This window comes from Ambystoma mexicanum, chromosome 4p, assembly GCF_040938575.1.
Source record: "Ambystoma mexicanum isolate Mex_15411 chromosome 4p, UKY_AmexF1_1, whole genome shotgun sequence".
Classification (NCBI taxonomy): Eukaryota; Metazoa; Chordata; class Amphibia; order Caudata; family Ambystomatidae; genus Ambystoma; species Ambystoma mexicanum.
This window is the reverse complement of record NC_090927.1, coordinates 735,442,625-735,457,751: the sequence shown is the minus strand read 5'-3', so window position 1 is coordinate 735,457,751 and position 15,127 is coordinate 735,442,625. Positions and strand designations below refer to the sequence as shown.

The 15,127-nt window shown below is 48.6% G+C and overlaps 1 protein-coding gene across 2 annotated transcripts in view; it reads left to right on the top strand.

Moving 5' to 3' along the window:
* Nucleotides 1-15,127, top strand: part of PHIP (pleckstrin homology domain interacting protein) — a 2,101,228-nt gene that overhangs the window by 1,552,647 nt on the left and 533,454 nt on the right. For both annotated transcript variants that reach the window (XM_069606291.1, XM_069606290.1), the window contains exon 32: nt 7,761-7,886. In XM_069606291.1, coding sequence (XP_069462392.1) covers nt 7,761-7,886 — 126 coding nt within the window. The remainder of the gene's footprint in view (nt 1-7,760; nt 7,887-15,127) is intronic.

The following is a 15,127-nucleotide window of genomic DNA, read 5'->3' as shown; positions in this document are numbered from 1 at the left end:
TTCCCTCCGATCCCCGTCATCCCTTGGGTTCTGAGGAGGTTGAAGAGGTTTTGAGCAACCATGATCTTGATCGCCTCTGACTGGGCGAGGAGGACATGGTACCTGGAACTGACCATCTGCCCATCTCTCCGCTTGCCTCGTCGACCAAATCTCGTAACCCAGTCGGAAGGTCAGGTGCTTAACCCGGACTACTTCAACCTACATGCGTGCCTCTTGAGAGGATGAGATATGACTGGGACCTCTCTGAGGAGGTACTTGAGGTGTTGCTGGCTGCACGCAGACCATCTACAATTTCCCTCTGTGTGTGCAGATGGAGAAGATTTGAGGCGTGGTGCAGGGAATGCGAGATTGACCCCATCTCTTGCTCCACCACTACAGTGATGGAGAGCCTTCTGTCACTGGCCTCAGCAGGCCTTCAGGTGACCAGTCAAAGGATATTTGTCGGCCTTGTCTGTGTTCAAAAGGTCCTCGGATCAAGGTTCCTTTTTTATAATCCCGGTTATGGCCCAATTCCTGAAAGGCCTTGTGAATACGTTTCTGCCAACTCCCTTTGTTGTCCCAGGTTGGGATCTAAATCTGGTTTTGACTTTCCCGATGGCGGCTTCTTTTGAGCCGATGCACTCTTTGTTCTTTGCAATTGCTTACTCTAAAGACAGCCTTCTTGGTTGCCATTACTTCCACTAGGTGGGTCAGCAAATTGTAGGCCCTTTGTTGTAAACACCTGTTTTTGTGGTTCTTTCGTGAGAAGGCCTCGCTTAGGCTGTGGTTCCTGCCGAAGGTGGTAGCTGAGTTCCACCTTTCACAAGCCATAGACCTGCCAGTCTTTTACCCACCTCCGCACCCTTCTAAGGAAGAGGAGCACTTTGATCGGTTGGATCCCAACAGGGCCTTGAGTTTTTACATCTCATGGACGTTAGAATTTTAGAAGACAGATCAATTATTTGTAGGAAAGTTCTAGCTGTGACTAAGCAGACACTGTCCCGATGGATCATCTTATGCATTGCAGAAAGTGATCAGTCCGCAGGCTAGGAACTGCCTCCTGGCATCAGGGCACACTCGACCAGAGGGGTCTCTGCATCTATAGCCTTGCAAAGAGGTGTCCAAGTTTGGGGACATTTGCTGAGCGTCAACTTGGTCATCACTCCATACTTTTTTTTTACAAGGCACTACAGCCTGGACGTCGCCTGCTTTGGCAGGGCAGTGCTGCAAAACCTGTCACTGTGCTCTTTTAGCCCCCCTCAATTGTTTCCACTGCTTGGGGAGTCTATCAGATGAGGAATATTTAGGAGAAAGGCAATCCATTGAAGGAGAAATTACTTACCGTAATGTTCGTTCTATGAATTTTTCTCCTGCAGATTCCTCATCTCCGCTCCCATCCATCCCCACTCAGAAATTGGTGGCCGTTGGTGCGTGTCTGTCTTGCTCAATAAAAAAAAAAGAAATGTTTAGTTCTTGCTATTGTGCAAGTTTTCTGCCAAGTTTATATCCCATTGGGATACATGTTTTTTAACCTCATATTGGCTGTTTGGCCTTTGTCTTTTGCTATTTTCATCTGCAGCGGTCGAGCAAGGGGGAGAAAAGGCGGGGAAGCAAGATGGATTGACGGACGAGTCGAGGTCCACTACGCCTCCTGCCTAAGAATTTTCCGAGCTGCATAGCTGGATGAGAATGTCAATCAGATGAGGAATCTGCGGTAGAAGAATCTATAGAAAGAACAGTCCGTTAAGTAATTTCTCCTTTTCCTTCTGAATTCATCTAGTGTTCTCTCCTTAGTGCAGCTAGACTATTCTTCGCCTTGCCTTGGCCGTTGCTCCCAAGTGGGAATACTGCTTCTAGCATGCAGTAAGTTCAGCACTTCATCAGGTCCAAGCATATGCAGAGCCTCCCTGCACCAATTCACCACACGGTCAGGCTCCACTTTCGGAACTTGTGCAGAGTTTGTCACTGTCCATCGCTCCGGTGAGGCTGGTCTTCGCTGTGGGTATGTGCAGAGGTTAGCCTGCTCGGTCACGCTGTTAGGATGGATTTCTTAAATCTGGCCTGGTGGACAGGTTTTGGAAGGATGGCCTAGTTACAGTTAACGGGGAACTCTGAGGGGTTAGCCAAAACCCAATAAAGGTATACGTGGAGAGCAGTCAATGCTATTATCAGGTGAATGGGGCAGGGGTCCATAATTAGTCCACACTTTGAAGCACACAATAATGCAATTTGGAGTGGAATGTATTGTTAGGCAGAAACCTGTGCAGTTCCCTATGGGACCACTGCAAAAGATTTAGGACTACAGGTGTTTGGCAGTAAACCCACTTGGTTAGCAGTCTGTACCACACAGATTCACTTGGTAGTTGTGGCTGAGCAGTCAGACTTCCCTCAAGAAGAGTTAGGCAGTATACAGAGTATTCACAATAGGTCAAGAGCACACATCTAGGAAAACACACAGGCACTAATAGTAAGCAATTCAAAAACACGGTCACTAAAAGATATACACTTCCTTAAAAGAATATTAGACAAGTCTAAAGTAAAGCCCCACTTATTTTCAGACAGCGGTGAGCGCTTAACGTAGATGTCACTCTAATGGTTCGTTTTTAAAAAGGGAGAGAAAAGCAGAGAACAAATTGAAACAGATCCCAACACTTTTACAAGAACATAGCAAGAGAGGAAGGCAAAGTAAAACCGTGAATTCAGAGTTAGTAGGCCGGATCCGCTTTAAGAGGATCCAAACGAAATGTGTCCAAGGTCACACGGTTGCATTGCACAAAAGTCTTGTAATGGTTCAAAAAGAAGTTGGATCAAAGAAAAGGGACCAGTTAGAGGGTCAAGGCGGCCAGCCCAGTCCAGAAGGTTAAGGAGTTATTATTACCTTGTTGCAATCTTTAGAAAGGGAGGCCTGGCGGACACTGTACCTTAAAGTGGTGAGAACGCTCCAGCAGGGGCAGTTGTTCCTGGCAGCGGGTGCAAGTCGGTGCTACGTCCGGGGAAGAGAGGATCTCGTCGTGGAGGAAGACAGGGGCCCGTTGCACTGCCAGGGAAGAAACCAGCCGTGGAGTTTCTCAGGTACAAGGAGCGGTCCGGTGATTCGCGGTTCAGTGGTGAGTGGCTATCCGGCTGCCGGGGTGCTTAGCACGGGCAGTTTGACCACAAACCAGGCTGGGGTGCGAAGAAAGAAAGGAAAACTTGTTGTGCCCACCGGTCAGGGGAAGAAGCCTCTCCAGCTGGGAGATCTTCTCAGTCGTCGGGAAGTGGTGAGTCGGTTCTGCAGGCCTCCACCGGTGGTGTCGTCGTGGTAGGTCGGCTCAGCTACTCCCTCGTCGGATTCTCGGGTCCTGTGGCGACTTCTGAAGTTCCAGTCCCCAAAGCCCTGCTTTTATGCAGAAAAACCCCATTCACTCAGCCTAGCTGTCACTCAAACATGCTAAGTGGTGAGCCGGCCGGCTCACCACTTGGGCCAATCACACGAGTGCGACCTGAGTTACCAAGGTAACTCAGTCCAGGGTGCCTAAACCCCCTCCCGCACCCCCTGTGCTACCCAGACAGAGTGGCACCACTTTTGGAGGCTTCTGTGGAGAAGCCCACCAAAAAGTGGAACAAAGGGCTCGACTTGGGTTGGAGTCACAGAAGAGAACACAAACGCCATTTTAGAATCGAGCCTTGGCAAAAAATACCAACCAGAGAATTAATATTAATTAAATAAACCGGCAGTATGTTCGAGGCTATGAGAATTAAATAATTAAAGTTGGTAGCCTCGAACAATGGGAAAATCCCATAGGAATATATTTGCGGTCGAATATAAAAAGTAGTTTCCACTGCCACCAGCCAAAACTCGATCAGGGGGGACGGAGACGTGCCCCCTCGACTAACAGACCCTGGGGCAATCGAATTGCCCCGACCAGTACATCCACAATATGATGGTTTGTACTGGTTTCTGTTAATAATTTGGGACTAGTAAAGCCAATGGTGACTTTACATGCCCTGGGAGACAGTAGTCAGTCCCAGGGTATGGAGTCTATGGTGGGGTGTCACTATGACACCCCTGTGTTACTGCACGGAGGGTGCTGTGTAACACACATAGGAAAAACACATGAGACCCTATGGAGTAAAGGACCCCATAGCCCATAAAACACATTACCAATCAAAGGAATACCAGGAATCATGTCCAAGAGTGGGAGAAAAAAATTCTCACTCTTGGCAGGAGAAAAAAACAAACTCCAGAAATCCAGCAAAGCTCCTGGGGGACTCACTAGGTTAGGAAATTCAGCCTAAAGAGAGAATTCTCCCTAACATATAGCATTCTTAAGGGAACCACAGACAGGACACCTTCACAACAATGGGACAGGAACTCCAGAAGTAACTGAGAGCCCTGCTATTGAAGAGTGCCATGAAGAGATGCCACCCAAGCAGAGAGAATCTGCCTGGTACTCTCACTACTTTCTGGTACCAAAGAAAGGACTCCTCCTCCTATCCTGGACCGTAGGGCCTTGAACAGGTTTCAGCGGAAAGTCAAGTTCAGAATGGTGACATTGAAAGACATTGTCCATGCTCTACAACTTCAGAACTGGTTGGTGTAGCTGGACTTTCAGGACACTTAATTCCATGTGCCGATACATCGACAGCAGGGGGTGGTTCCGGAGGTTCGTCATCTGAGACACTATCAGTTCAAGGTTCTCCCCTTTGGCTTAACCTCAGCGCACAGTGATTTCACCCAGCTGATGGCAGTGGTAGCCGTACACCTCTGGAGATCCAGTGTTCACATATTCCCATACCTGGGCGACTGATCTGAGGAAGGTCCCCGGAGCAGGTATCAACTCAGCTCGAGGAAACCTGTTCTCAGTTTGGCCTTCTCCCAGAATTTTTAGAAGTCCCACGTAACACCAATACGGAAGTTCCAATTCATCGGAGCAGTCCTGGACACACGGCTGGGGAAAGCTTTTACCGCCGAAGAAAGAGTCACTAGTGCCCGGCAAATGGTCCAATGTTTCCAGAGCCACAACAGTCCTCCTGCGGCTTCCTTCCTCCGCCTCTTAGGTCTCATGGCTTGCTGCATTTTTCTGGTGCCAGAGCCCAGACTGAAAATGCGATCGCTGCAGTGGCTGCTTCGGGTTCAATGGTCCCAGTACTTCGACGCTATGAAGTACATTCTCAAGGTGAATAGGTCGGTGGCCAAAAACCTTTACTGGTGGGCCAGCATAGAGAGGGTGATGGTGGGGAACCCTTTTTGCCACTGTGGCCTCAGTCCCAGGTGGTCACGCTGCACCCCTGAAGGGTTGGGATGCCCGCTGCAGGGATCTGCAGGTCAGTGCCTGTGGTCCCCATTGGAATTCTTGTGGCATAGATGCCTCTGGGTTGGTTGCGCTATATAAATTGCAAAATAAACAGACTGGAGTTGCAAGCAATCAGGATGACCCTGATGGCCAGTGTGCCTTCCCTCAAGGGGAAAAACGTCCTTGTGCTGACGGACAACACAGTGGCCATGCACTACCTCAACATTCGGGGGGTGCAGTCCCTTTCCCTATGCAGGGATGCGCTGCAACTATGGTTCTGGTTGCTGGAGAACCAGATCTCCGCTTTGGCTGCCCATCTGGAGGGAGCGGACAATGGGCTGGCGGACGCTCTGAGAAGGCAGAGCATGGTCTCACACGAATGAGAAGTGTGCCAGGTAGTTCCCAAAGAGATCTCTGTCCTGTGGGTTACCCAGACAGTGGATCTGTTTGCCTCAAGGGTCAACACGAAGTGCAGACAGTTTTTCTCGAGGGAATTTCCAGCGAAGGGTGCACTAGGGGGATGTTTTCCTTGTAGAGTGGGTCTTCGACCTCCACTCCGTTTCCCCTCTGGTACCTGTCATACCGTGGGTTCTAAGGAAGCTGACGAGGTTTCAAGCCACCATGATATTGATCGCCTCGGACTGGGCGAGAAGAACGTGCTACTCAACACCTGGTCTTGACCATCTGCCCATCTCTCCTGCTGCCTCAGTGGCTGAACCTCCTATCCTAGTCCGAAGGTTGGGTGCTCCACCTGAACCCAGAGTCCCTCATCCTGCATGCGTTGCTCTTGCGAAGATGAGGTATGATGCCTAGGACCTCTCAGAAGAGGTACTCGAGGTGTTACTGGCTGCACGCAGACATACAAGATCATCAGGCAGAGTATGTTTGAGGCGTGGCGTAAGGAACGCAGGATAGACGCTATTGCTTGTCCCACCACGACAATGATTGTGATCCTTCTGTCACTGGCCTCTGCAAGGCTTCTGATGAGCACAGTCCAGGGCTACCTGGTGGCTTTGTGTTAAAGAGGTCACTGGATTAGGGATCCTTCACTGTTCCGGCAATGCCCCAATTTCTGAAAACCCTTGTAAATTGGTTCCTGCCTACTCAGTTTCTGGTTCCAGAAAGGGACCTCAATTTGGTATTAATCTTTTGATGGCAGCTCCGTTTGAGCGCATACGTTCATGTTCTTTCAGGTTATTTAACCTGAAAACAACTTTCCTAGTGGAAATTACATCAGTGTGACATCTGAGTGTGCTTCAAGGTATATCTTGCAGGTTGCCCTTCCTTCGATTTTTCAAGGAAAAGGCTTCCCTCAAGCTACGTCCTAAATTTCGGCTAAAAGTGGTTTCAGAATTCCACATGTCCCACAGCATTGATTTGCCAGTTTTCTATCCGCTCTACATCCCTCAAAGCATGAGGCAGGATTATGCAGGGCGGACCCTAAGCTGGTGCACAGCTTCTATGTGGTTAGGACAGCAGAATTTAGGCATGATGACCAGCTCTTTGTGGCGTTCTGCCTTTCTAGAAATGGTCTGGCTGTGTCCAAACAGATATCTCCTGCTGGATAGAGTGGGAAAAGATCTGCCTCCAGGCATCAAGGCACATTCTACCAGGGGCATGGCAGCATCACTGGCCTTCTTAAGGGGTGTGCCAGTCAAAGAGATATGTCGAGTCACGACATGGTCGTCGCTCCACACGTTTACTAAGCATTATTGCTTAGCTCTGGCATGTGGTTCTGATGCTCGATTTGGCAGAGCGGTGTGGTAAAGCTTCCTTGTCTGAGGGCGTTCATCCTGCCTCTGCACTCTACTGTTTTGGGAGTGTTATCGGATGAAAATTCTGCAGGAGAATGCAATCCATTGAAGGAGAAATTGCTTACCAGTAATATTCTTTCTATGGATCCTTCTCCTGCAGATTCCTCATCACCGTCCCATCCTTCCCCACTATGAAATTGGTCTGTTAAAGTTTTCTGGTTCTCTGCCAGTAGGATGAGAACTTGAGGTGATAACGATTAGGTGTTCGGCACTCTTGGTGCCTCTTGTGTACTGTCAGCTGGTTGCTTTCAGTGCAGTGTCTGTTCCTCACAAAAAAAGTTGTTTTTTATGGCTGTTTTTAAGCTGAATTCAATGGATTCTTGCTCTGTGCCTGCTGAGCTTGGGGCTTGGGAACCTAGTACGGGGGCAAAGTAGCAATCAGGGAGTGGCATTCTCAAATCAAGAGTAGTCTGTCAAGCCATACTGTGCCCCCTCTAGAAATAATTTCCGAGCAGCTTGTCGCTAGAAGAATATCTTATCCGATGAGTAATCTGCAGGGGAAGAATCCATAGAAAGAACATTACTGGTAAGTATTTCTCCTTTGATAATATATTTGCATATTAAGCTTTGCCTTAAACTTAAAATGTTGCTATGTTTGCGAAACTGTTCAATTGATTTCCTTCATATTCAAGTGTCCCAAAATATTGTCAATGGTTTTCATGTATTTGCTTTTTTTTTTTCTTTCCTCAAGACGCCTTTCTTCGCTTATGTGGGAAGTACGGTACATAGAGCATAATACACGTACATTTAATGAGCCAGCAAGCCCAATTGTGAAATGTGCCAAATTTGTCACTGATCTTCTACTACATTTCATAAAGTGAGTTACTAGCATTGATACTTATATTACGCTTGTGTATGTACTTGTATAAATTGAACAGTTTCAGTTAATTACTTTTTCATTGGATTTAATTTCCCCACAGATTCCTCAGCTTCATAGATCATCCCCAGCTGCTCAGAAAATTTGACTGAAGGCATATTGCGGCTCAATGTAGTCTTGTGACTTCTTCAAGCCTCGATCGCGGCACTCCACGACTCCGGACATGACGTCAGTAGTACATATACAATGTCACTACACCCCATACCCCATTCCTTTATTTTACCACGTTGTTTCAGACAAATTGGTAAAAAGTGTTACAATGTGGACATTTCAGACCCCAAGCTTGTCGGGTTTTAAGTGCTGCAAGGACTGCAGCTCGAAAATGTCCATCATGGACCCACACATCATCTGTGGAGCTCCTGTCAGCACATGAATCCGAAGACGATCAGTGAACACTCAGCCAAGTTGGTGCTCGGGAGGCCACCTTTTGAAGTATCTCAAAAACAGTGAAGAAAAGGTCTCTCTCAAAGCGTGCTTACTACCTAGTCATCCTCATCCTCCCACAAAAAAAGGAAGTCAAGCATAGGTGCGACTCTCCTTGTCGGAAAGGGGTAAATCTTACCCATACAATGTGGTCCTTAGGGAGAAGTATGGGGAATTTAAGTAGCAGATGCTTCAAATTTCTCAGAAAGCCATAGCAGGTACGGCTGAGGCCTTTAGGCAGCACTAACAGTTGCACCCTTAAGTTCTAGCGCCTAAGTGTCGAAATCAATTCTCGCACCTTCAACCTCAAATCTCTCGAAGCCGGCCCTGACCCCAAAGGCCCTTGAGGTATCTGCACTGAGCTCCCATTGCCCCTCCTCACCCCCCGACCCCCTTCCTCTCGGTCAACATAGACGATGGACCGAAGTTATTTGCCTGAGTCCAGGTTGGAGGTCTTTGAATCCATAAGAATCATCTTTCACAAAGAGGGGTTCCTGGCCTTTTTTTCGAGATGGAGGAAGCATTTGCAACGTGTACCAGACGTTCTTATTTACCAGGCTGACTTGTTGACACTGGAGGATGGGTTGCACGACTCGAGTGGGCTCAACACCTCGCCCGACCTTGAGATGCAGCAGGTGTCGGCCTACGGCCACCCCAATGCCCAGTACAGAAAGATCGTGAAAAGCGTTTTGGTAGGTCTTGGCCTCTGCACACCGGACAAGCCTTTACAGTCCTACATTTGATAGACGTCTTGGACAAGGATCCACCGTCTGAGTGAACCCTGCCCTTCATCTCAGCCATTTCGGTCTCAATTGCCTTGCTGTGGAAGTACCCATGTTCAGTAGTGGCGGCTCAACTCGGGAGATACAGCGTCCCGGTATTTCTATACCTGGATGACTGGTTGATCCGAGTGAGATCTCCAGAGCAGGTATGCAGGCACCTTGATGACACCAGTTCGCTGGTTCACAGCTTGGGCTTCTCCCTGTTCTTCCAGAAGTCCCATATTAGACCAGCGCAGAGGCTCCAAGTCATCGTGACAGCCCTGGAAACCCAGGCGGGGAAGCCCTTCTGCAACATGGTGGATGCCCCAGACTCTTGAGGACCTTGGCCAACAACTTTTCCTAGTGGGCTGATGAGAGCATGTTGACGGGGGAACCATTTTGGCCACTTTGACTGGAGGCACAAGTGGTCACTGATGCTATCCTGAACAGCTTGGGTGCTCCCCACCAGGTAGCTGCAGGTGCGCAGTGTTTGGTCCCTGGCGGAATGCTGATGGCATATCAACCAGCTGGAGCTGTAGGCCATTAGGCTACCCCTGATGTCTTTTGCATCATCACTCAGTGGGAAAGAGTTCCTGATCCCGATGGACAATACAGTGCACATGCATTATCTCAACAAGCAAGGGGGTGTTCGTCACTGCCTCTGCGCAAGGAAGCCATGCAGCTATGGTTCTGGCTTCTGGCAAACAGGATCTTCGCCTCGGCAGCCTATCTGGCAGGCAGCAGTGAACGGGCTGTTGGATGCTGTGAGGGGTCAGAAATGAGAGGCGGACACAACTAATATTTTCAACCACAGACATCTTTATTAAAGAAAAGGGGTTGGATAAAGGCCTTTCTGTCCCTACCCTAAAGAGTGTCCCCCGCCCCTGGAAAACAAAAACTAATAATCAGTCTGTCTTGTCATCAACGTTATGCAAACTGTCCTTGTGTCCAAAACGTATCTGACCCATCACACTAAAACGAACAAAGGGAAGGTAAATGTCTGTCTTGATTTAGCAAAGTGTGTGTAAAAAACCAAAATGTTCAAATTCAACTAACAATCCTTGAATCCAGGAGTTGATTCCCTTCCCCTGGATTATTCCTGGTAGAATAGGAAAGTGTTATTTTCAACCAATGATTCCTTAAGAGTGGCGTAAATGTCTTTCGCACAACATTTTCTTCAGGATGGTAAAAATGTATTTTGGAAGAATATCAAGTGTTTCCTTTCCACAATAGCTTTTAAAGGATCGCCACAATGTATCTTTTCCACAATAGCTTCTTATGATACAGATCCGGTATGCCCCCCTGCCAGGAATCCCCCGCTGGGTTTTGTAGATCCCCCTGGTATACTTCCTTGCCAGGTATCTTCCCCCCCTACCCCCCAAAGACTCACTGCCTGATGTGTTTTTCACACCAGGACTTTCCACAATGTTTTCTTTCAGTCTAACACAGTTGTACTCCTTCACTGTTTACACTGCCTTGACTTTAGATACTACTTGTTCCAACTTTCCCCATAGTGACATCTCACATAAGGGGACTTTTACAAGTTCAGCCTGTTAACTTCTTCACTGTTAGTTATTTGCTTGTGGCAATGCTTGTTCCCCAAATTAACATTTCATGTATGGAGACTTGTACATTTATTGCCTTTCAACGTCCTCATTACTATTCATTTGATGGCCATAATATTTACTTCAACTTTCCCCATATTGACTTCTCTTATATGAGGACTTGTGTAAATCTTGTCTTTCAGATTTTCTTGGTCGGTATTCAAATCAGGATTTTGATTGTCCATGTATCTGTTTGAATGCACCAGGGTCCCCAACTCCTATGGGCAGACTCACCAGTGTTTGCAGGCGCTTCCGACCAGTGTTCCACAGTTGCAGAGGTGCTTTCGCTTCGTGAAGTTTTCCCCTTAGCCTGGTTCCTTTGCTGGCTTCGTGTTCCCCCGCTGACAGAACTGCTGCTTTCCCAGGAGACTTGAGTCCCGAGCAGCCTTGCTGCCGTTGCCTTTGGTGCAGTGGTCCTTTCACAGCACCCGCTGTGTTTCTTGCGGTCTCCCGCTTCTCTGGTACCTCAGGTTCACAATCAGTTGCTTGTAAGACCCTATCTCTCCTATTGCAGTCTGTTACCGTGCGCTAGTGTCTGCCTCGAGTTCTGCTTCCCGCTCTGCATCTCTCGTCTCCAACTGTCTACAGAAGGTATTCCCTGGGTTTAAATGTCCAGCGCAGCTGATTTTCATTATAACTAGTATGCATGTTTGGTTTGGGATTTCCTATAATCCACATTAACTCCCTCCTCCTCTTCCTCGTCTCGGTACTCGAGGCTTTGTGGGAGTTGGGAGTCTACATGAACTTTAGAGCTTTTAAAGCAAAGTTGTTATGGATCTCTGTTTGAATTAAAAACAATATAGACAGGAGATGTTAAGTTAGAATTGTGTGTACATGAAGTATAGATGTGTTCTATTTGGATTGTTTTCCAAGAAGAGGTTTTTGAGTCTTGCAATGAGAGGGATTTTTGAAGTAACATCAAGCCATCAAGAATTTGGGAATTATAGGGTCTTTTTCCTTTGGGAGAGAAGAATACTGTGTCCCTCCTAATGGTGTCACCGCATCTCCCCAATAGCCATCTCCTCCCATGTGATCCTCCCTTGCAATACCATCTCCAGGGTCAGGATTATATAGCGACTGTCTTCCCCCGGCCACATGGGAGGAGGTTTTAAGCTGGGGATAAGTGATGACTCCGAAGGAGTCATCACAACGCTCTGAGAAGGCAGAGCAGTCTTCCAAGAATGAAAGGTATGCCTCAATCTCATTGCAGAGAACGTTTTCCTGTGCGAAACCAGTCAGTCGACCTGTTTTCCGCAAAGTACAAGCATTTTTGCTCGAGGGAATTCGAAGACACATTTTGGATGGAGTTGATCTTCGACCTCCATTATTTGTTTCCCCCAATTCCTTCCATCCCGTGGCTTCCCAGGAGGTTGAGGTAAATTCAGGCTCCCATGATCTTGATTGGGTGAGGAGGATGTGATACTCGGACCTTTTGCAGTTTGCGGTCTGCTCACCTTGGCAGCTTCCTCGAGGCAGGATCTCCTGTTGCAGTGGGAAGGTCAGGTGCTCCACCCGAATAGGGCATCTCTCAATCTGCATGCCTGGCCCTTGAGAGGCTGAGATATGAGGACTGGGGCCAGTTGGAGGGGGGAGGGGCTAGAGGTGCTGCTGGCTGCACCTAGACCTCCCACATGTCTATTTATGCATACAGGTGGTGAAGATTTTAGGCGTGGTGTAGTGCTAAAGGGGTGGACCACATTTCGTGCCTCACTTCCAACGTAATGGAATTTCCTTTTTCCTTAGCCTTGCCAAGACTAAAGATAAAAGGTTCTTTCTCCTCTATTCTGGTGGGGGCCCAATTTTCGAAAATCCTTCTAAATAAGTTTCCTCCAAGACCCCATGCGGTCCTGTCTTGGGATATGAATTTGGTACTTACTTTCTCCAGCATTGGATCTTTCATGGATTCACATGCTTAGAATATTCCCCGTCGTCAGACTGGGAACCCTCGGTACACATATATAGTCGTTTCCTATAGGAAAAAACTTCCGACACTTGTGTGTCCTATCCACATCTAACGTAATGGTATATAAGCCCCGCCCCCGCGGGTCCTGTCAGATTTCAACCGTCTCCAAAGATAGTGGGATCTCCTCGAGTAGTCTCTACTGCTAGATTTTTCGAATTGTCGAACTCCTGTGAGTTTGTTAATTTTGTCGGAATGTCGGGTAAACCTCTTTTTCGCCAGTGTGCCACGTGCGGATTGAAGAAGGTTTATGAGGGGGACGGCCATTTAGACTGTATTTATTGCCTCCACCCTCACCACTCGGCAGACCAGTGTGAAATATGTAAAGGTTTTTCCCAGAAAACCCTGAAGGATCGAAACCGCCGGCTGGTATCCTGGTTAAATGACGGTGCGGGAGCGTACCCTCAGTCAGAGGTGGGCTCTGTGCGCAGTGTGGCCTCTGCGAAAACATCAGGAGCCCCTCGACGCTCAACCTCGTCGGAACCCCCGGCTAAGAAGTCACGACCTGTGGAAAAGGACGTTCCACGAAGTCACTCTTCTAAGGACTCTTCTAAAGACTCTACAAGAAAGACATCTTCGTCCACTTCGTCGAAGAAAGGAAAGGAGAGGCCTAAATCCTCCTCGGGCGATCAACACAGATCAGCCACGAGTAGAGATTCGGATAAACGCAGGGAGAGCGCTGTGAAGGCGGGACCGCCTAAACCACCTGCAGGCCCAACGTCGACGACGACGAACCAGTCGGTGTCTTCACTGCCTCTGACGCAGTCGATTTCACCCGTCATCAACCCAGCGACGATGTCCTCGTCGACGGAAGTTCTGGCCTGGAGACCGGAGGTATTTGATATGGGGTTGCCTGACACATTGCTACAGGAACAGGCAGCGTCAATTGCCTCGAAAGAAGACGACGGCTTCAGAATTGTGAGCCCGGAGGACCTCGGTCTACGACCCAGGTTTCCATCAGGAGCAACCTGCTCTCAGGTGTTTACCCAACCTCCAAGCTCTCAGGTGACCCTGTCCATGGAGGTACTGTCCTCCTTACACTCGCTGCTGAAATCGCTGGACGAAAGGCTTCCACCTGTACCGTCGACACCCCCCGTCGACGAACCCGGCCCTTCACACCGCCCGACCAGATCGATCGGGGTTCCTACTACTCCAGCAGTCCAGGAGGAAGGTGAGCTTTCGGACTCCCTATCTGACCACGGGTCAGCGTCAGATATATCCCTCTCACCATCTAGGGATCCATCCTTGGTGTCGGATGTGGAAATGGAAACACCAAAGAGTCCCACTCACCCGTCACCACTGGACGATATAGGGGCCTTTCATTCTATGATGGAAAAAGCGTGCAAGGAGTTTGGCCTGGTCCAACAGGAGGAGAAAAAGGACTGTTTTCTTTTTGACCATATGGGCAAGAGTAGACGCTCAATATTCTCAATACCCATTTTAGACCATGTCTGGAAAGAAGGTGTCCAAACCATGCGTCACCCATTTTCTGAGCCGGCTGTCAAAGGCCGCATTGAAAAGAAATTTAAAGTACCAGACTCTACACCGAAGTGTCTTTCGGCTCAACCTACACCGGACTCGGTGGTGTCGGCGGCGGCGACGAGAAAAGCAAAGGCCCAACATAAATGCTCTACCCCTCCAGATAATGAGGCGAGGCGCCAAGACGTGTTTGGTAAGAAGGTTCTTTCTGTGGGGGCCTCAACGGTGAAAGCAGCTAACTCCCTGGCGATTGTGGCCAGATATGACAGGGAGATGTGGCACAGACTGGCACCTATCCTGGACCACCTCCCGGAAGAACATAGAAGGACGGCGATGTCCCTGGTTCGAGAAGGCGAAGAGGCATCGAATCATGCTATTAACATAGCGGTGGACCTGGCAGATTCGGGTTTTAAACAAATAAATAACGGAGTTGTTCTTAGACGCCAGGCTTGGCTTAAGTGCACCAACTTCAGACCCGAAGTACAGTATAAAGTTTTGGACATGCCCTTCGAAGGTGATCTTCTTTTCGGAGAAAAGGTGGACGAGGCCTTGAAGGGCATGAAGGAGGACTCAGATACAGCACGCTCGTTGGGTTCTCTCCAGAGTGGTAAGCCCTTTTGTTCTTTTCGTCCCTTTAGAGGAGCATCTGGAAACTCAAGATTCACAGCAACCAGGGATAGATCTTTTGGTAGATCAGCGTATCCTTCCCAAGGATATAGACGCGCCTCTCAGACCTCAAACCGGCGCAGAAACTTCCAGTCTTCCAAGAGATGACCAACTTATTCGTCGTCGACGAGCAAACAGAGACCAGCAATGACGGGAAGCGTGCCGTTCCGGGAGGAAGAGTGTCAAGCTGCATCGAGGAATGGGAGACCATCACAACAGATCAGTGGGTTGTGGACACTGTGAGGTACGGACATTCCCTACTATTCAAATGCAAACCTCCAAAATGTC